The sequence below is a fragment of the Aegilops tauschii genome, chromosome 7 (genome assembly GCF_002575655.3).
Source record: "Aegilops tauschii subsp. strangulata cultivar AL8/78 chromosome 7, Aet v6.0, whole genome shotgun sequence".
NCBI lineage: Eukaryota > Viridiplantae > Streptophyta > Magnoliopsida > Poales > Poaceae > Aegilops > Aegilops tauschii.
The window spans coordinates 5410468-5434036 of NC_053041.3; the positions used below are offsets into that span (position 1 = coordinate 5410468).

Here is a 23569-nt window from a genome sequence, read left to right on the forward strand (position 1 = left end):
TTTAAAAAAAATCTCTAATTTCAAAAAATGTCTGTAGATTTCAAATTTTTACATTTTAAAAATAATCATGAATTTTAAAAATGGTTGCAGAAATGAAATTTTCATGAACTTTAAAAATCGCCACATATTTAAAATCAAGGTATAAAATGGAGCAAAACATAAGATCAAAAAAATGAAAAAGGAAAAAGAAATGTAAAAGAAAAAAGAAACTGAAAAGGAAAATATTTGAAGCAAATTAGACGAAAGCAATTATGCTTATCATCTTTTTTCCAAAAAAATCTAGAACTATTATAAAGATTAACCGGAAGAAGAAAACATTACAAACATAACAAAAATTACCCGAGGTTTACAACCGAACGGCCACTGCCACCGCCTTAACGGGTTGTCAACGATCCAGATGTCATTGCTGGCATACCATCCAAACATAAAAAGGAACATTGCACAAACTAATCGATCGAAATTGCCCCAATTCTTCAGTACTTGAAAATGAGTATGATGAACGTATGGCACTATCCATGACAATAACATTAGCCCAAGCCTTGGAAATTGTTGTTGCCGTGCCCAACCGCTGTCTAGCCCTAGCTCTCCTCTCTGTCGCTCTCTAGCCTGAACCAAGCAGAAGAAGGAAGGAAGGAAGAAGATAGTGGACACGCGAGGGTTTTTTTCCGGCGCTCGAACGCCACTTCCACGAGCACGAACTCGTAAGCCTCAGCGATTACACAGGGGCCGGGGGGAGACCTTATACACACGCGCGCACGCGTGCCACGCCGCGCCTACTCGCCCCATTCCCCACTCTCCGCGCTCCACGCTCCACGGCTCCCGCACCCGCCGCGCACACACACGGCCGGATGCGACCAGGTCCAGCACCCAGCGCGGCCACCCTCGCGCGCTCCTCGCTAACCACACAACACGGCAACGCACACACACACTGACTCATGCACACACACACACACACACACACACACACACACACACACACACACACACACACACACACACGTCTACACCTGGGCGCGCTCGCACGCACCCGAGGCCGCCACGGGCCAGACCTGACGCGACCTGCGCATGCACACACACGCGCACACTCTCAGCCCCGCCGTGGCTTATTCCTTCATTTCACTCCCTAAGCCATGACCGACAGTAGGACACCGTCCTCGACGCCGGCGTTCGCCAGCAGCGCCTGCTCCGCCGCTGGTGCCCTTTGGAGCTAGGGACAATCCCGCTTGAAGTGGCCGCACTCGCCGCACTTGTAGCAGCGCCCGCGCCTGTTCCCGCCGCTGCTCGATGCCACGCTCTTGTCGTCCTCCTCCTCCTGAGCACCGCCGCGTCGCCGATCCCGCACTGCCCACTGCGCCGCCGTCATGAGCAGCTATCCGTCCACCTGCTCGCCGCTGTCCTGTCGTCGACGCCGAACTCGTTCGTCGTACGCGCGCAGCCGCCCGAGCGCTTCATCGAACGCCATCGTCGTCACATCGTGGAACTGCTCGATGCCTGCGACGACGGGGAAGAGCCGATCCGGCACCGTATCCAGGAGCTTCTTGACGAGCGCCGCGTCGCCCAGCGTCTCCCCGAGGTTGGCATACCTCGCCGCCATCGCCGCGAGCCTCCGGCCGTACACGTCGAGCTCCTCGCCGTCCGCCATCTTCAGGCCGTCGAATTTGCCGCGCAGCGTCGCCAGCCTCGCCGCGCGGACCCGATCGGCGCCGACGAACCTCACCTTCAGGGAGTCTCCCAAAAACCTGGCGGTGAGCTTCATCGACATCTGCAGCAACACGTCCTCCGGCAGCGCTCCGAGCAGCAACACGTGCGCCGTCTTGTCCTTCCGCGCGTTCACCGCCGCATCGCCCGGCGCCACCGCCTCCCACACGGTGTGCACGTCGAGGATGGCCTGCGCCTTGATCGCCCAGACGGTGTAGTTGTCCACCGTGAGCATCGGTATCGCCATCGACGCCGGTCCGCCCGCGCCGCCGCCGTGTGGGATGAGCGCCATGGTCGCCGGTGATCGCCCGAACCGAAGCTCTGTATATCAATTGTTGTTGCCATGCCCAACCGTTGTCTAGCCCTAGCTTTCCTCTCTGTCGCCTCTAGCCCGAACCAAGCAGAAGAATGGAGGAAGGAAGAAGACAGTGGACACGGGAGGGTTTTTTTCCGGCGCTCGAACGCCACTTCCACCAGCACGAACTCGTAAGCCTCAGCGATTACACAGGGGCCGTGGGGAGACCTTATACGCGCGCGCGCACGCGTGCCACGCCGTGCCGTAGGCGCGCCTACTCGCCCCACTCCCCACGCTCCGCGCTCCACGGCTCCCGCACCCGCCGCGCACACACACGGCCGGATGCGACCGGGTCCAGCGCGGTCACCCTCACGTGCTCCTCGCTAACCACACAACGCGGCCACGCACACACGCGCTGACTCGCGCGCGCGCACACACACGTCTACACCTGGGCGCGCTCGCACGCACCCGAGGCCGCCATGGGCTGGACCTGACGCGACCTGCGCATGCACACACACGCGCACGCTCTCAGCTCCGCCGTCGCTTATTCCTTCAGAAATATTTGTCTAGTGTAGTAACCAAGTCCAGCCCATGAGCCATCTCGAGTGGAGGCTGGTCAATGAAGGCAAATTACATGTTTCCCACGGGTCATGAAAGAAACCACAGCATGCAGTGGGTTCCTGTAGAATCTCGGCTGGGGGCGTCCACAGCTTCATTATTTTTAGATAACAGTATATAGAAAGAACGCTCGTAAGGAGTCCTATTAAAATCAAAATGCAGAGACCAGTTTGCATTTCGCTCCATCTCTTCTTTTTTCTGACTGGAAAAGCATAACCTGTCCATTAGACAAATACAACCTCTATCCCATAGGGAGGAAATCCCCCCTCAAAAAATGAAAAAAAAAATTCCCCTACAAAAGATAGGGAAATCGTCCAGCCATGCATACATACAAGAAAAAAGCATCTCCGAATTAGGATAACTACTCATGCGCGACATGGTAACAAACTCTCAGATAGTGGATACAAAACACGAAAAGAATCAAAGCTATATAAGCAACAATAGAGCATCCTTCAGGTATTGGTAAGATTAGCTCCATTCTTCAGCTAAACATGAAAAGATTAGCTGAAGTCTTCAGAGCGCCAACACATTTTATTTTATTTTGCGGGTAAGAGCACTAATACATTACACATGCTTGGAATGACTCCTGGAGCCAGGTTATGCAGTTTCCCAGCTACTATCATCCTTGGACATCTCTCACAGTTCACACACATATTTCACTGATAGCACCAGCAAAACAGAGCACGGCTACTTGCATGTCATACAAATTAAGGGAGAGCAGCGATTCATGACAGTTATCTGCTAGCTAGGACTAATTAAGTGCACGCATCGGTCATGATAAATTAATAACGTCTCACATGGCAAACTGCCATGTATAAACTGCTGCTCATATCACATAATTAACACTGCTATAAGCAATCATCATATATAGATCAGACAAGCTATATATATACAATGAAAGTGCTCATTTACAATAAACAAAAGCAGCAGGGAGCGACTATTTTTACCCTCTAACCGGACAGGTGGCCGCTTTCACAGTACATGCCTCAAGACCTGAAGCGGCAGGCCTTCTAAAGCAATCGTTGACGAGTAGTACCTCATCATCATGACTCAATCAGTTAAGTAGGAGATCGACCAAGGGGATCAGCACGAACCGGTGAATTAGAAGACAGAGTTCAGTTGTAGGATGAGCCAGCCTGAGGCACTCCACCTCCAAACAGGTTGCTGACTTGCTGGGCATGCATATTGGGCCTGCTATTAATTTTCAGTAAACAAAATGAATGACACTTTGAAATCAATGGAGTACTTTAAAGTTGAAAACATAAACGAAAGGCTATATATCTTCGAGTGCAAAGGAGCTAATTTACCTTTCCATTTATTTGTAGGTGGGAATCTGAATCAAACTTTATCTGATGTCTTTCCAGCGGATATGCGCGATCTTTGGCCAACTTTCTCCATCAGGTGCTCGGCAGCTTTCCTTCAAGGGCTCAGAACAACCCCATATGGTTATGTGCTGGAGGGAGGATGGCAGATCTGGTAAAGATGATATGTTGGGGCAGTCTTAGATGTTAAGACTCTTCAGATTGAAGAAGCACTTCAGATTTGTTGGTAGGGTAATCATTTGACAATCATAGAAACTCAGGCACTTGACAGATGTAAAACTGGCGGATTCTTCGTATGAAATGATTGGTTCCTTGCATCCTTTAAGAGATAGAAATGCTGGAACTGTGAAGCCTTGAGCCATGAGCATGTTGTTGAGTATTACAAGACTGCTAAATAAGAGTGAGTTATGTACTCGAAACTGTGAAATGCACTCGGCGGTCAGTTTTGGAACATCAATCAATTGTACGTGTGCAAGTTGCAGGGAAGACAATCCTTCGAGCATACATAAATCTGGCAAGTTCCACAGTGTGAAGAATGCTTTAACGAAGGTGAGACTACCAACAAACAAGCATGGTGTGCTTCTGCAATTGGTTATTTCAATATCATTCATGTGTGGCCAGTCAGTATGGAGGAAGTCTGCTGCAAGTATGCACTTGCCTATGCTGAGCCTCCTTAGGGATAACGGCAAACATTCTGCTCCACATACTAACTCTAAAGAAGGGCAGGAATTCAATCGAACAAGGGAAAGAGAGGTAACAACTCGTAAGCCCCCTAATGACCTGAGACACCAACAATATTGGATGGACAAGCGGTTAAGTTTTGTCAAATGTTGGAGGACCTCTTCCGAAGGAAATGTTGTTAAAGTCATGATATCTTGCAAGCGCAATATTTTCAGTGAAGCCAGGCTATGAAGGCAAACAGCTAAAGCTCCATCTGTAATACTGCATGAAGAAAGAAAAAGCTCACAAAGTCCTGATGGTGGAACCAGTGGCAGCTCAATGCTCATTCCATACATGAGTCTCATCCTCTGCTCGTGACAGTTTATCCATGATTTGATATCATCCTCTTTTACCAATACTTCATCTTCCTCTCTTTCTAGAGAAGTTTGAAGGTTTCGAACATGTGACACATCTGCACGCATCCATATCATCAGCTGCTTCAGAAAGAAACATTCCCATGAGAGTACATTCCTAATATTCGATCCTGAATCCACTTCCCAGAATAAACAAAGTTGTGATGCCAAGTGGTCCATCCTCATGATATTCTCTCTCTTATCATAATGTTCATCCATATAAATAAATATAAGCACTGGGCATTTGTCTACTCTTAACATTTTAAGGCCTAGTGGAAGACAAGGTAATGTCTTCAAGTTGGGCACATTTTCGAGGACAAGTGAAGAGCAAGTCACAAACAACTCAGAATTGGATGGTAGGCTTTGTAATGCGCTGCAATTAACAAAATTGAGATTTTTCAAATTCTCAAAATACGAACCATCAAGTAACCAACCCGGATATTTTGAAGATCTATATCCATCAATCATAAGACCCTCAAGATGAGACGGTGGCATCAGGCCTTCTAGAATGTCCAAATGTAAACTGTCCTCTGCATCCTTGATATTCTTGCGACTCCAGACAAGTTGCAAGCTGCCAAGATGACATTTCTGATACAACTTCGATTCTAGTGCATGATCCTTCCAAGTGACATTCTCAAGATTTGTGCGTCTTAATCTGCCACGAATCTCGTTCATGTCCCTCAGCTGTTGCAACTCATATCCCTTTTTCTTTTGCACAGAAAATTCCCCAGAGTGTTAAAGCGAAATTAGTTTGCCAATGTTAGGAATTGGAGGCAATGCTTTGTGTGACGGGTTTCTTCTGGTATCATGTCGTTCAAAATGCCGTAATTTCCATAAACAGCCGAGTTTCTCAGGAAAACTCTCAACTTTGTCATTTAAAAGAAGTGACTCCAAGTGGTAAGAGCATCTCCAGCCGCGCCCCCAACAGGCCCCCAGGCCACTTTTTCGGCGCCGGCCCCAAAAAAACACCACAGTCGCGTCCCTAGGACGCCGAAAAGCGCCGGTTCGGCCATTTTTTGCGCCCGGCGGTCGCAGGCCGAACCCGGCGCACTGGGGGGCGATCGGGGGCTCCGGTGCAAGGGAAAAGCGCGGCTGGCCCACACCGTCAGGTGAAAAGTCAAGATTTTCTCTCCCGACTTGCCTCCCACCCCCCGCGCCCTCGGCTGCCGCTAGCTATATCCCGGCGCCGCCCGCCGCCCTTCACCGCTAGATAGCCATTCCCCGCCGGAAAAATAGCAGAGGTTCGCCGCGGCAGCCCCTCCAACAGCAGTTGGGCGTTTCCTGCTGCCGTTTCCGGCCGCGGAGGGGCAGTTTAGCGGCCGGTACACGCCCACCGGGCGCAAGGTGTTCGGCGATTTGCCTGCCTCGGCGATGGACTTGGATGACGAGGAAGCGCTCGCCGCGCTGCTGGAGGAGGAAGCCGAGGCCGACGTCCAGGAAGAAGAGCATCTCATGGTGCTCGCCGCCCTCGCCCAGCTGATGGCGAGCAATGAAAAGCCACAGCGAGGTGGCTCGGCGCCGGGGCGGGTGAAAGCAAAGAACATGCATCGACTCGAAGGCTACTGCATGCTCTACTCCGACTACTTCGCCGATGCTCCACTTCACGGCGACAAAACATTTCGGCGCCGTTATCGGTGTTGGGGATCGTTGTAGAAATTTAAAAAAAATTCTACGCATCACCAAGATCAATCTATGGAGTTTACTAGCAACGGGAGGGGAGGAGTGCATCTACATACCCTTGTAGATTGCGAGCGGAAGCGTTCAAGAGAACGGGGTTGATGGAGTCGTACTCGTCGTGATCCAAAACACCGATGATCCAAGCGCCGAACGGACGGCACCTCCGCGTTCAACACACGTACGGAGTGGTGACGTCTCCCACGCCTTGATCCAGCAAGGAGGAAGGAGAGGTTGAGGAAGAAGGCTCCAACAGCAGCACGACGGCGTGGTGGTGGTGGAGTGACAGTTCTCCGGCAGGGCTTCGCCAAGCACACGCGGAGGAGGAGAGGTGTTGGGGAGGGGAGGGGCTGCGCCTTGGATGTGGTGCTGCAGCCCTCCCCACACCCCTCTATTTATAGGGGGAAGGGGGCCGGCCCCTCTAGATGAGATCTAGAGGGGGGCGGCGGCCAAGGGGGGAGGGAGCTTGCCCCCCAAGCAAGGGGGGCGCCCCCCCCTTTAGGGTTCCCCCCAAACCCTAGGCGCATGGGCCCTAGGGGGGTTGGCGCCCAGCCCACTAAGGGCTGGTTCCCTTCCACCTACAGCCCATAAGGCCCTCCGGGGCAGGTGGACCCTCCCGGTGGACCCCCGGAACCCCTCCGGTGGTCCCGGTACAATACCGGTATACTCCCGAATATTTCCGGTGACCGTATGGTGACTTCCCATATATAAATCTTTACCTCCGGACCATTCCGGAACTCCTCGTGACGTCCGGGATCTCATCCGGGACTCCGAACAACATTCGGTAATCACATACAAACCTTCCTTATAACCCTAGCGTCATCGAACCTTAAGTGTGTAGACCCTACGGGTTCGGGAATCATGCAGACATGACCGAGACACCTCTCTAGCCAATAACCAACAGCGGGATCTGGATACCCATGTTGGCTCCCACATGTTCCACGATGATCTCATCGGATGAACCACGATGTCGAGGATTCAAGCAATCCCGTATACAATTCCCTTTGTCAATCGGTACTTTACTTGCCCGAGATTCGACCGTCGGTATCCCAATACCTCGTTCAATCTCGTTACCGGCAAGTCACTTTACTCGTTCCGTAATGCATGATCCCGTGACTAACTACTTAGTCACATTGAGCTCATTATGATGATGCAATACCGAGTGGGCCCAGAGATACCTCTCCGTCATACGGAGTGACAAATCCCAGTCTCGATCCGAGCCAACCCAACAGACACTTTCGGAGATACCTGTAGTGCACCTTTATAGCCACCCAGTTACGTTGTGAAGTTTGGTACACCCAAAGCACTCCTACGGTATCCGGGAGTTGCACGATCTCATGGTCTAAGGAAATGATACTTGACATTAGAAAAGCTTTAGAAAACGAACTACACGATCTAGTGATATGCTTAGGATTGGGTCTTGTCCATCACATCATTCTCCTAATGATGTGATCCCGTTATCAATGACATCCAATGTCCATGGTCAGGAAACCGTAACCATCTATTGATCAACGAGCTAGTCAACTAGAGGCTCACTAGGGACATGTTATGGTCTACGTATTCACACATGTATTACGATTTCCGGATAACACAATTAAAGCATGAACAATAGACAATTATCATGAACAAGGAAATATAATAATAACCATTTTATTACTGCCTCTAGGGCATATTTCCAACAGTCTCCCACTTGCAGTAGAGTCAATAATCTAGTTACATTGTGATGAATCGTACACCCATAGAGTTCTGGTGTTGATCATGTTTCGCTCATGGAAGAGGTTTAGTCAACGGATCTGCGACATTCAAATCCGTATGCACTTTACAAATATCTATGTCTCCATTTTGAACATTTTCACGAATGGAGTTGAAGCGACGCTTGATGTGCCTGGTCTTCTTGTGAAACCTGGGCTCCTTGGCAAGGGCAATAGCTCCAGTGTTGTCACAGAAGAGAGTCATCGGCCCCGATGCATTGGGAATAACTCCTAGGTCGGCAATGAACTCCTTCATCCAGATTGCTTCATGTGCTGCCTCCGAGGCTGCCATGTACTCTGCTTCACATGTAGATCCCGTCACGACGCTTTGCTTGCAACTCCACCAGCTGACTGCCCCACCATTCAAAATATACACGTATCCGGTTTGTGACTTAGAGTCATCCAGATCTGTGTCGAAGCTAGCATCGACGTAACCCTTTACGACGAGCTCTTCGTCACCTCCATAAACGAGAAACATATCCTTAGTCCTTTTCAGGTACTTCAGGATGTTCTTGACCGCTGTCCAGTGTTTCATGCCGGGATTACTTTGGTACCTTCCTACCAAACTTACGGAAAGGTTTACATCAGGTCTGGTACACAACATGGCATACATAATAGACCCTATGGCCGAGGCATAGGGGACGACACCCATCTTTTCTCTATCTTCTGCCATGGTCGGGCATTGAGCCGTGCTCAATCTCACACCTTGCAATACAGGCAAGAACCCCTTCTTGGACTGATCCATATTGAACTTCTTCAATATCTTGTCAAGGTATGTGCTTTGTGAAAGACCTATGAGGCGTCTCGATCTATCTCTATAGATCTTGATGCCTAATATGTAAGCAACATCTCCAAGGTCCTTCATTGAAAAACACTTATTCAAGTAGGCCTTTATACTTTCCAAGAATTCTATATCATTTCCCATCAATAGTATGTCATCCACATATAATAAGAGAAATGCTACAGAGCTCCCACTCACTTTCTTGTAAACACAGGCTTCTCCATAAGTCTGCGTAAACCCAAACGCTTTGATCATCTCATCAAAGCGAATGTTCCAACTCCGAGATGCCTGCACCAGCCCATAGATTGAGCGCTGGAGCTTGCATACTTTGTCAGCATTCTTAGGATCGACAAAACCTTCCGGCTGCATCATATACAATTCTTCCTTAAGGAAGCCGTTAAGGAATGCCGTTTTAACGTCCATTTGCCATATTTCATAATCGTAGAATGCGACAATTGCTAACATGATTCAGACGGACTTCAGCTTCGCTACGGGTGAGAAGGTCTCATCGTAGTCAACTCCTTGAACTTGTCGATAACCCTTAGCGACAAGTCGAGCTTTATAGATGGTAACATTTCCATCCGCGTCCGTCTTCTTCTTAAAGATCCATTTATCTTCTATCGCTCGCCGATCATCGGGCAAGTCTGTCAAAGTCCATACTTTGTTTTTATACATGGATCCTATCTCGGATTGCATGGCTTCAATCCATTTGTTGGAATTTGGACCCGCCATTGCTTCTTCATAGTTCGAAGGTTCACCGTTGTCCAACAACATGATTTCCAGGACAGGGTTGCCGTACCACTCTGGTGCGGAACGTGTCCTTGTGGACCTACGAAGTTCAATGGTAACTTGATCATGATCGTCATCATTAACTACCTCTCTAGTCGGTGCAGGCACCACGGAAACATTTTCTTGTGCTGCGCTACTTTCTGGTTCGAGAGGGGTCATCTCATCAAGTTCCACTTTCCGCCCACTTACTTCTTTCGAGAGAAACTCTTTCTCCAGAAAGGACCCGTTCTTGGCAACGAAGATCTTGCCTTCGGATCTGAGGTAGAAGGTATACACAATGGTTTCCTTAGGGCTGGTTCCCTTCCACCTACAGCCCATAAGGCCCTCCGGGGCAGGTGGACCCTCCCGGTGGACCCCCGGAACCCCTCCGGTGGTCCCGGTACAATACCGGTTTACCCCCGAATATTTCCGGTGACCGTATGGTGACTTCCCATATATAAATCTTTACCTCCGGACCATTCCGGAACTCCTCGTGACGTCCGGGATCTCATCCAGGACTCCGAACAACATTCGGTAATCACATACAAACCTTCCTTATAACCCTAGCGTAATCGAACCTTAAGTGTGTAGACCCTACGGGTTCGGGAATCATGCAGACATGACCGAGACACCTCTCTAGCCAATAACCAACAGCGGGATCTAGATACCCATGTTGGCTCCCACATGTTCCATGATGATCTCATCAGATGAACCACGATGTCGAGGATTCAAGCAATCCCGTATACAATTCCCTTTGTCAATCGGTACTTTACTTGCCCGAGATTCGATCGTCGGTATCCTAATACCTCGTTCAATCTCGTTACCGGCAAGTCACTTTACTCGTTCCGTAATGCATGATCCCGTGACTAACTACTTAGTCACATTGAGCTCATTATGATGATGCAATACCGAGTGGGCCCAGAGATACCTCTCCGTCATACAGAGTGACAAATCCCAGTCTCGATCCGAGCCAACCCAACAGACACTTTCGGAGATACCTGTAGTGCACCTTTATAGCCACCCAGTTACGTTGTGACGTTTGGTACACCCAAAGCATTCCTACGGTTTCCGGGAGTTGCACGATCTCATGGTCTAAGGAAATGATACTTGACATTAGAAAAGCTTTAGCAAACGAACTACACGATCTAGTGCTATGCTTAGGATTGGGTCTTGTCCATCACATCATTCTCCTAATGATGTGATCCCGTTATCAATGACATCCAATGTCCATGGTCAGGAAACCGTAACCATCTATTGATCAACGAGCTAGTCAACTAGAGGCTCACTAGGGACATGTTATGGTCTATGTATTCACACATGTATTACGATTTTCGGATAACACAATTAAAGCATGAACAATAGAAAATTATCATGAACAAGGAAATATAATAATAACCATTTTATTACTGCCTCTAGGGCATTTTTCCAACAATCGGATGAGCCGAAAGCTCTTCCTCGGGATTGTGAATTCCATCCGGGAGTTCGAGAGCTACTTCAAGTGCAAGATGGATTGCACCGGCAAACTTGGATTCACCTCGATCCAGAAGTGCACGACATCGATGAGGATGCTTGCATACGGATCTCCTCGTGATTCACTTGACGACTATGGGCGCATGGCCGAGTCCACCATCATAGAGTGTTTCTACAAGTTCTGTCGGGCAGTGGTGGCAGTGTTTGGACCGCAATACTTGAGAACCCAATGCGGAAGACACTGCTCGGATCCTAGCACAGAATGCAGCAAGAGGATTTCCTAGGATGCTTGGAAGCATTGACTGCATACATTGGAAATGAAAGAATTGCCCATTTTCTTGGCAGGGGATGTACAAAGGCACCAAAGGCGGTTGTAGTGTGGTACTTGAGGCGGTGGCCACACAGGACCTCTGGATTTGGCACTCCTTCTTTGGTATGCCAGGAACTCACAATGACATCAACGTGCTGCAGTGCTCTCCTGTCTTTGCCAAGCTTGTTGAAGGTCATTCTCCTCCGGTGAACTTCGAGATCAATGGGCGGCACTACAACAAGGGGAACTACCTAGCTGATGGCATCTATCCGAGATGGTCTACATTTCTGAAGACTATCTCAAACGCTGTGCCAGGAGGCAAGAAGTCCCACTTTGCCAAGGTGCAGGAGGCTTGCCGGAAGGATGTCGAGTGAGCATTTGGTGTGCTCCAATCTCGATTTGCTGTTGTCCGGTACCCTGCTCAGACCTGGTCGAAAGATCATATGTGGGAGATCATGACTTGCTGTGTGATCTTGCACAACATGATCATCGAGAGCGATCAAGAAGACCCAGTGTTTGACACCGAACCATACAATAGGCAGGGTCCTCTAGCCAAAGTTGATCACCAGCTACCGGCAACCTGGACTGCCTACCTCAGTATGCGTCAGGAGATCCGAGACCCACAGGTGCATCATCAGCTGCAGCAGGATCTGGTGGAGCACCTATGGAGGCTCAAGGGCGACGCCGGGCACGACGTGTGATGAAATATGAGTTTTTATTTGTTGAACTATATAATTTGTATTGAACTATTTGTTGTTATACTATTTTGTTGAACTATTTGATTTTTCTGTGATGAACTATGTGATAAAAAAATATTTATGTTCATAATTCAACGCCGAGCCACGGCGAACCACGCCGAATATGGGCCTATTCTCGCCCATATGGGCCCTTTATTCGCCGAAAGTGGGCTGAAAAGTGGGCCAATATCGGCGCCTGGGGGCGACGGCTGGGCGCAAAACCGCCCCCAGCGCCGATTGTATCGCTGGCTCGCCCCCAGGGGCGATTTTTATGCGTCCTGAGGGGGGGGGGGCAACGGCTAGAGATGCTCTAAACTGTACACACTAGTGCATAAAATTCTAGCTATGGCGTGCCAAAAAGTGCCTTGCTGGCGTAGGAGCCCGACGCCACCAATATGACGCCAATGTTAAAATATAGCGGCATCGTTGGTTCGTATGCCAGTACAGTATCTGGTACCTATGGCATTGGATAAAGTGACATGCCGGCAGTGCCAAATATACCCACGACGTAGGTGTTTCTCCACACGTCACAGATATGGAGAAACCTTAGAGGCGTTGCATATACTTCCGACGCCATTACTTAGTTTGAAAGCATAATAGAAAAAAGCTACCACGTCAGCCGAAAAACGGTGTCGTGGCAGCGTTTTTTAAGATCAATAATATTTCTAGCCACGTCACATTAATTAAAATACATCCATGATAATTATGTGTAGCACTTAAAATTAAGATAGCTAGGCAAAGTGTACGTAGCTGATCGAGTAGTTCCACCGACCTACTTCTTTCGCCTATATATACTCTTATACCCTGAAAATATCCAGGAGAGCCACGAAACCACTTTTCCACCGCCACAACCTTCTGTACCCGTGAGATCCCATCTTGGGGCCTTTTCCGGCAATCTGCGGGAGGGGGATTCAATCACGGAGGGCTTCTACATCAACACCATAGCCTCTCCGATGATGTGTGAGTAGCTTACCACAGACCTTCGGGCCCATAGTTATTAGCTAGATGGCTTCTTCTCTCTCTTTGGTTCTCAATACAAAGTTCTCCTCGATGTTCTTGGAGATCTATTCGATGTAATACTCTTTTGCGGTGTGTTTACCGAGATCCGATGAATTGTGGGTTTATGAACTTGATTATCTATGAATATTATATGGTTCTTCTCTGAATTCTTATGTGCATGATTTGATATCTTTGCAAGTCTCTCGAATTATCGGTTTAGTTTGGCCTACTAGATTGATCTTTCTTGCAATGGGAGAAGTGCTTAGCTTTGGGTTCAATCTTGCGGTGCTCGATCCCAGTGACAGAAAGGGAACCGGCACGTATTGTATTGTTGCCATCGAGGATAAAAAGATGGGGTTTATATCATATTGCTTGATTTTATCCCTCTACATCATGTCATCTTGCCTAATGCGTTACTCTGTTCTTATGAACTTAATACTCTAGATGCATGCTGGATAGCGGTCGATTTGGAGTAATAGTAGTAGATGCAGAATCGTTTCGGTCTACTTGACATGGACGTGATGCCTATATTCATGATCATTGCCTTAGATACCATCATAACTATGCGCTTTTCTATCAATTGCTCGGCAGTAATTTGTTCACCCACCGTAATATATGCTATCGTGAGAGAAGCCACTAGTGAAACCTATGGCCCCCGGGTCTACTTTACATCATATAAGTTTCCGATCTATAATTCTAGTTTACTATATATTTTGCAATCTTTATTTTCCAATCTTTACAACAAAAATACCAAAAATATTTATCTTATTATCTTTATATCTCACTTTTGCAAGTGGCCGTGAAGGGATTGACAACCCCTTTATCGCGTTGGTTGCAAGGTTCTTTATTGTTTGTGCAGGTACTAGGCGACTTGCGTGTAGTCTTCTACTGGATTAATACATTGGTTCTTAAAAACTGAGGGAAATACTTACGCTACTTTGCTGCGTCACCCTTTCCTCTTCAAGGGAAAACCAACGCATGCTCAATTGGTAGCAAGAAGGATTTCTGGCGCCGTTGCCGGGGAGATCTATGCTCAAGTCAAGACATACCAAGTACCCATCACAGACTCTTATCCCTCGCATTACATTATTTGCCATTTGCCTCTCGTTTTCCTCCCCCCCACTTCACCTTTGCCGTTTTATTCGCCTTTTTTCTGTTCGTCTCTTTTCGCTTACTTCTTATACTTACGCTACTTTGTGTTGGATTGATTGTTTGTCACGATGGCTCAAGATAATACTAAATTATGTGATTTTTTCAAATACCAACAACAATGATTTTATTAGCACTCCGATTGCTCCTATTACCGATGCTGAATCTTGTGAAATTAATGCTGCTTTGTTGAATCTTGTCATGAAAGATCAATTTTCTGGCATTCCTAGTGAAGATGCCGCTACCCATCTAAACAACTTTGTTGATTTGTGCGATATGCAAAAGAAGAAAGATGTGGATAATTATATTGTTAAATTGAAGCTATTTCCATTTTCGCTTAGAGATCGTGCTAAAACTTGGTTCTCTTCTTTGCCTAAAAATAATATTGATTCATGGAATAAGTGCAAAGATGCTTTTATCTCTAAGTATTTTCCTCCCACTAAGACCATCTCTCTTAGAAACGATATTATGAATTTTAAGCAACTTGATCATGAGCATGTTGCACAGGCTTGGGAGAGGATGAAATTAATGATACGTAATTTCCCTACACATGGTTTGAATTTATGGATCACTATACACATTTTTTATGCTGGATTGAATTTTGCTTCTAGAAATCTGTTAGATTCGGCCGCGGGAGGCACTTTTATGAAAATCACTTTAGGAGAAGCTACTAAACTCCTAGATAGTATTATGGTTAACTATTCTCAATGGCACACCGAAAGATCCACTAGTAAAAAAGTTCATGCTACTAAAGAGATTAATGTTTTGAGTGGAAAGATGGATGAACTTATGAAATTGTTTGCTAATAAGAGTGTTTCTTCTTATCCTAATGATATGCCTTTGTCCACTTTGATTAAGAATAATAATGAATCTATGGATGTGAGGAACAATTTTGGTAACAACACATATAGAGGAAATTTTAATTCTAGGTCGTTTCCTAGTAATTCCTCTAATAATTATGGTAATTCCTACAACAACTCTTATGGAAATTTTGATAATACGCCCTCTGATTTTGAAACTAGTGTTAAAGAATTTATGAATTCGCAAAAGAATTTCAATGCTTTGCTTGAATAAAAATTGCCTAAGATTGATGAGTTGGCTAGGAACGTGGATAGAATTTCTCTTGATGTTGATTCTTTGAAACTTAGATCTATTCCACCTAAGCATGATATCAATGAGTCTCTCAAATCCATGAGAATTTCCATTGATGAGTGCAAAAAAAGAGCCGCTAGGATGCATGCTAAAAAAGATTGCTTTGTGAAAGCGTGTTCTTCTAGTTTTCATGATAATAATGATGAAGATCTAAAAGTGATTGATGTGTCTCCTATTAAATATCTGTTTTCCAATATGAATCTTCATAAAAATGGGACTGGAGATGAGTCAACTTTAGTTAAAAGGCGTCCCAATGATTCGGTGTTTTTAGATCTTGATGCAAAAATTGGTAAAAGTGGGATTGAAGAGGTCAAAACTTTACATAGCAATGAACCGACTATTTTGGATTTCATGGAATTTAATTATGATAATTGTTCTTTGATAGATTGTGTTTCCTTGTTGCAATCCGTGTTAAATTCTCCTCATGCTTATGATCAAAATAAAGCTTTTACCAAGCACATCGTTGATGCTTTAATGCAATCCTATGAAGAAAAGCTTGAATTAGAAGTTTCTATCCCTAGAAAACTTTATGATGAGTGGGAACCTACTATTAAAATTAAGATTAAAGATCATGAATGCTATGCTTTATGTGATTTGGGTGCTAGTGTTTCCACGATTCCAAAAACTTTGTGTGATGTGTTAGGTTTCCATGAATTTGAGGATTGTTCTTTAAATTTGCACCTTGCGGATTCCACCATTAAGAAACCTATGGGAAGGACTAATGATGTTCTTATTGTTGCAAATAGGAATTATGTGCCCGTAGATTTCATTGTTCTTGATATAGATTGCAATCCTACATGTCCTATTATTCTTGGTAGACCTTTCCTTAGAACGATTGGTGCAATTATTGATATGAAAGAAGGAAATATTAGATTCCAATTTCCATTAAGGCAAGGCATGGAACACTTTCCTAGGAAATAAATTAAATTAACTTATGAATCTATTATGAGAGCCACTTATGGATGCATACCAAAGATGACAATACCTAGATCTATTCTTGCTTTTATGCCTAGCTAGGGGCGTTAAACGATAGCGCTTGTTGGGAGGCAACCCAATTTTATTTTGTTCCTTGCTTTTTGTTCCTGTATAGTAATAAATAATTCATATAGACTCTGTTTATATGTGGTTTTATTTTTTAATTAGTGTTTGTGCCAAGTAGAACCTTTGGGAAGACTTGGGTGAAGTCTTTGCGATCTTGCTGTAAAAAACAGAAACTTTAGCGCTCACGAGATTAGCTGCCATTTTTTACTGGAGAATGATTTTAGGTTGATTCTTTTTGTAAGATGATTAATAGACAAATTCCTCACGTCCACCAATTTATTTAAGAATTTTTGGAGTTCCATAAGTATTCGTTTGATACATATTGCTACAGACTGTTCTGTTTTTGACAGATTCTGTTTTTCGTGTGTTGTTTGTTTATTTTGATGAATCTATGGCTAGTATCGGGGGGTATGAACCATAGAGAAGTTGGAATACAGTAGGTTTAACACCAATATAAATAAATAAAGAGTTCATTATAGTACCTTAAAGTGGTGGTTTGTTTTCTTATACTAACGGAGCTCATGAGATTTTCTATTTAAGTTTTGTGTTGTGAAGTTTCCAAGTTTTTGGGTAAAGATTTGATGGATTTTTGAATAAGGAGTGGCAAGAGCCTAAGATTGGGGATGACCAAGGCACCCAAAGGTAAAATTCAAGGAAAACCAAAAGCCTAAGCTTGGGGATGCCCCAGAAGGCATCCCCTCTTTCGTCTTCGTCTATCGGTAACTTTACTTGAGGCTATATTTTTATTCACCACATGATATGTGTTTTGCTTGGAGCGTCTTGTATGATTTGAGTCTTTGCTTTTTAGTTTAACACAATCATCCTTGCTGTACACACCTTTTGGGAGAGACACACATGAATCGGAATTTATTAGAATACTCTATGTGCTTCACTTATATCTTTTGAGCTGGATAATTTTGCTCTAGTGCTTCACTTATATCTTTTAAAGCACGGTGGTGGTTTTATTTTATAGAAATCATTTGATCTCTCATGCTTAACTTATATTATTTTTAGATTCTTTTAGAACATCATGGTAATTTGCTTTGGCTATAAAATTAGTTCTAATATGATAGGCATCCAAGATGGGTATAATAAAAACTTCCATATAGAGTGCATTGAATACTATGAGAAGTTTGATACTTGATGATTGTTTTGAGATATGAAGATGGTGATATTAGAGTCGTGCTAGTTAAGTAATTGTGAATTTGATAAATACTTGTGTTGAGGTTTGCAAGTCCCGTAGCATGCACGTATGGTAACCATTGTGTAACAAATTTGAAGCATGAGGTGTTTCTTTGATTGTCTTCCTTATGAGTGGCGGTCAGGGATGAGCGATGGTCTTTTCCTACCAATCTATCCCCCTAGGAGCATGCGCATAGTTCTTGGTTTTGATGACTTGTAGATTTTCGCAATAAGTATGTGAGTTCTTTATGACTAATGTTGAGTCCATGGATTATACGCACTCTCACCCTTCCATCATTGCTAGCCTCTTCCGTACCGTGCATTACCCTTTCTCACCTCGAGAGTTGGTGCAAACTTTGCCGGTGCATCCAAACCCCGTGATATGATACGCTCTATCACACATAAGCCTCCTTATATCTTCCTCAAAACAGCCACCATACCTACCTATCATGGCATTTCCATAGCCATTCCGAGATATATTGCCATGCAACTTTCCACTGTTCCGTTCATTATGACACGCTTCATCATTGTCATATTGCCTTGCATGATCATGTAGTTGACATCGTATTTGTGGCAAGCCACCATGCATAATTTTTCATACATGTCACTCTTGATTCATTGCCCATACCGGTACACCGCCGGAGGCACTCATATAGAGTCATATTTTGTTCTAGTATCAAGTTGTAATCCTTGAGTTGTAAATAAATAGAAGTGTGATGATCATCATTATTAGAGCATTGTCCCATGTGTGGAAAAAAAAAGAAAGGCCAAAAAAAAGAAGGCCCAAAAAAAGGAGAAAGGCCAAAAAAAGAGAAGGCCCAAAAAATTGAGAGAAAAAGAGAGAAGGGACAATGTTACTATCCTTTTTCCACACTTGTACTTCAAAGTAGCACCATCATCTTCATGATAGAGAGTCTCTTATTTTGTCACTTTCACATACTAGTGGGAATTTTCATTATAGAACTTGGCTTGTATATTCCAACAATGGGCTTCCTCAAACGCCCTAGGTCTTCGTGAGCAAGCAAGTTGGATGCACACCCACTTAGTTTCTTTTGTTGAGCTTTCATACATTTATAGCTCTAGTGCATCCGTTGCATGGCAATCCCTACTCCTCGCATTGAAATCAATTGATGGGCATCTACATAGCCCATTGATTAGCCACGTCGATGTGAGACTTTCTCCCTTTTGTCTTCTCCACACAACCTCCATCATCATATTCTATTCCACCCATAGTGCTATATCCATGGCTCGCGCTCATGTATTGCGTGAAAGTTGAAAAAGTTTGAGAATACTAAAGTATGAAACAATTTCTTGGCTTGTCATCGGGGTTGTGCATGATGAGAGCATTTTGTGTGACGAAAATGAAGCATGGCCAAACTATATGATTTTGTAGGGATGAGCTTTCTTTGGCTATGTTATTTTTAGAAGACATAATTGCTTGATTAGTATGCTTGAAGTATTATTATTTTTATGTCAATATTAAACTTTTTTCTTGAATCTTTCGGATCTGAACATTCATTCCACAATAAACAGAATTACATTGAAAATTATGCTAGGTAGTATTTCACATCAAAAATTCTGTTTTTATAATTTACCTACTCGAGGAGGAGCAGGAATTAAGCTCGGGGATGCTGATACGTCTCCAACGTATCTATAATTTTTTATTGTTCCATGCTATTATATTATCTATTTTGGATGTTTAATGGGCTTTAATATGCTCTTTTATATTATTTTTGGGACTAACCTATTAACCGGAGGCTAAGTGCCAGTTGCTGTTTTTTGCCTATTTCAGTGTTTCGCAGAAAAGGAATATCAAACGGAATCCAAACGGAATGAAACCTTCGCGATGATCTTTCTTGGAACAAAAGCAATCCAGGAGACTTGGAGTGGAAGTCAGAGACGCAATGAGGCGGCCACGAGGCAGGAGGGCGCGCCCAGGGGGTAGGCACGCCCCCACCCTCGTGGGCCCCTCGTAGCTCCACTGACCTACTTGTTTCGCCTATATATACTCTTATACCCTGAAAACATCCAGGAGAGCCACCAAACCCCTTTTCCGCCGCCGCAACCTTCTGTACCCGTGAGATCCCATCTTGGGGCCTTTTCCTGCGATCTGCCGGAGGGGGATTTGATCACGGAGGGATTCTACATCAACACCATAGCCTCTCCGATGATGTGTGAGTAGTTTACCACAGACCTTCGGATCCATAGTTATTAGCTAGATGGCTTCTTCTCTCTCTTTGGTTCTCAATAGAAAGTTCTCCTCGATGTTCTTGGAGATCTATTTGATGTAATACTCTTTTGCGGTGTGTTTGCCGAGATCCGATGAATTGTGGGTTTATGAACTTGATTATCTATGAATATTATTTGGTTCTTCTCTGAATTCTTATATGCATGATTTGATATCTTTGCAAGTCTCTTCGAATAATCAGTTTAGTTTGGCCTACTAGATTGATCTTTCTTGCAATGGGAGAAGTGCTTAGCTTTGGGTTCAATCTTGTGGTGCTCGATCCCAGTGACAGAAAGGGAACCGACACCTATTGTATTGTTGCCATCGAGGATAAAAAGATGGGGTTTATATCATATTTCTTGAGTTTATCCCTCTACATCTTGTCATCTTGCCTAATGCGTTACTCCATTCTTATGAACTTAATACTCTAGATGCATGCTGATGATATTAGTAGAGAAGTTTGTAATCTCCAATCTAAGTATGCTTTTGCTGAAAGTTTGCTAGGAAAAATATCCGATGCACAAGCTACTTTAGTAAATCAAATGGCTGCTAAACCAATCTCGTTAGTAGACAAAAGTGATGAAGATCTTAAAATGATTGGTGTTTCTTCTATTGATTCCTTGTTTAGTAAGTGAAGGATCTCCAAAGGCCTCTTTGAGTAAATGATAGTCGTGGGAGGGTGAGCCTTCTCATGTAACTTTCCTTCAATGCAAGCACTGCAAGCACGATCTTTGGCAAAACTAACATTTGTTACTCCACGGACATGGTGCCCCTTGAGAAGACTTTGCAAATATCTCATATTGACATGGGCTAATTAAACGATGATGCCAAAGCCATCCCACGTCAACTTTAGCCATTAGGCATGTCGCGGTCTTAGTGGGTTGCTCCGAAAAGTTAATCACATAGAGAGCGTTCTCGACATGCTCCACAAAGGCTACTTTAAGAGTCTTGCTCCACAAGAGGGCCACGGTATCAATATCAAAGGAAGTGGCAAAGCCCATGATTGCAAGTTGACGAACGGAAAGTAAACTGTATGCAAGGGACTCAACAAGCATGACCTTCTCGATCGTGAGATCATGAGAAATGACAACCTTGCCAATTCCCAATACCTTAGAAGACGAGACATCACCCCACTCGACATTGGTGGGCTTAGATGGAATCTTGTGCACGTCCACCACCAAGTCCTTGCTTCCGGTCATATGATTAGTGGCTCCACTATCGAGCAACCATGATCCCCCACCGGAAGCAAACACCTACAAGAGATCAATGCTTGGTTTTAGGTACCCATTTTGTAATGGGTCCTTTGATGTTAGTGACAAGGGTCTTAGGAACCCAAATAGACCATTCAATGTACTCATAAGGAGAACCAACAAATTTAGCATAAACATGCCCATCACTAGCACGGCATAACACATAGGAAGGGTTAAAGTCGTCGGCTTTGTTGGAAGGGGTGGCATTACCCTTGTTGACACCACCAGTGTTCACATGGTTCTTCTTCTCCTTATAAGCACCCTATCCCTCTTTCACAAAAGTTTGCTTGAGAGGAGGAGGTCGTTCGGCCTTGTCATTCTTCTTCTTGCTCTTGGACTTGGGTGCGAACCCAATCCCTTCCTTGGCCACAACTTCCTTTTGATTGCTCAAGAGGTCGTTGAGGTTCTTCTCACCTTGTATGCACGACACAAGGCCTTTCTCAAGTTGCTCCTTCAACTTTGCATTCTCCTCAACAAGATGCACATGCTCACAACAAGGGTTAGTAGCATTTGCATTATCAATTAAAACCATATGAGGAAAAGTGGCTTTCTCCTTGGTTAGCTTCACTTCGAGTTGATCATGAGACTCTTTAAGACTAGCATGAGTCCCCTTCAAGGCCTTGTGAGCCTTCTCGGGTATATCAAACTCCTCCTTTAGTCTAACAAGATCAACCCCAAGTTTGGCCTTCTCGGAATTTAGCACACGAGATACAACAAGAGCATGATCAAGATCTTTCTTTAATCTAGCATGGTCATCGTTGTGTGACTCCTCACGAGCCAAAAGGTGACCGCGCTCTTCCTCAAGCGCATTAGAGAGATCCGATATCTCATCGGCATAGTCACGACTATGCCCCTCCATCTTAGAGATGGTTTCTTCATGAGCCTCGATCATGTCATTGGCTTCACCAAGTTGTTCCAAGAGAGCAACAAAGTGCTTCTTGGATTTAACCTTGAGCTTACTCATAAAAGACTCAAATTCATTTTCCTCCTCATTACACCCCTCATGTTCATCAATACAATCCGTCAAAGAAGGATTAGTAATGACGGTAGTTTTGATGTTGGGGATTACCTTGTTGGTGGATTTAGCCATGAGGCACTTGGCAGTGATGTTCTCATTGGGTGAGTCGAAGGGAGACCCCCGTGGAGTTGTCGCAATGGCAACAGAGGACATGGCAACCGACTCACCGTCTTCATCATCATCATCATCCTCATTGTATTCTTCTTGTGCCACTATTCCCTTGGGAGGAGTCTTCTTGGTGAAGTTGCTCTTGTTGGGGAAGGACTTGGCCTTGTCTTTTCGGATGAGCTTGCCACCATTGTCTTCCCTCTTCTCATATGGGCACTCCGCAACAAATTGGCTCACATTGCCACAATTGTAGCAAGTCCTCACTCGTTGCTCTTGCCCTTCGCGCCACTTGAGTTGTTCTTGTTGAAGTTGGGCCTCGTGTTCTTCTTGCTCCAAAATTGCCTTGAAGCGAGAGCCATGTGCTCATGATAAGCATATTTTGTATCTTCGGGATTGCTCTCCTCTTCTTCCTCTTCATCCTCTTCTTCCACACTAACCTTGGCCTTCAAAGTAAGGTTGGGCTTCTTAGCTCTTTGAGAACGCAATACCACATTGTCGGCGGTCTTGTCCAAGATCCTCATTGCCACAAACTCGTCCAACACTTCACTTGAGGACAAGGTGTGGAAGTCCGGCCTTTGATGGATGACGGAGGACATGCCCTTGTGGTATGGCATCATGGCCTTGAGGAATTGGCGCTTGATCCAATTGTCATCCGTATCCTTGCTCCCATGATCTCGGAGTGAGACCGCGAGAGTGGTTAACCTCCGGTAAAGCTCACAAGGTTCTTCATCTTCATTCATTGCAAACTCATCGGCTTCATCTTGCACCACTTCATAGTTGGAGCGTTGAATGCTTGCGCTTCCCTTGTAAAGGGAGACAACATGGTGCCATGCTTCCTTGGCCATGGTGAAAGGTCGGAGATGTGCAAGATCTTCGGATGGAATTGCATCTTGGATGATGAAGAGAGCATTCTCGTTGAATTGATGATCCGCTACTTCTCTAGGGG

The 23569-nt window shown here is 45.2% G+C and overlaps 1 protein-coding gene across 1 annotated transcript in view; it reads right to left on the bottom strand.

The window, feature by feature from the left end:
- Positions 1-4112: 4112 nt before the first annotated feature.
- LOC109765889 (uncharacterized) overlaps positions 4113-23569 on the bottom strand; it is a 92974-nt gene continuing 73517 nt past the window's right edge. The window contains exons 3-4 of the mRNA XM_073503462.1: positions 4674-5714; positions 4113-4586 (exon numbers count right to left, since the gene is read on the bottom strand). Coding sequence (XP_073359563.1) covers positions 4113-4586; positions 4674-5714 — 1515 coding nt within the window. The remainder of the gene's footprint in view (positions 4587-4673; positions 5715-23569) is intronic.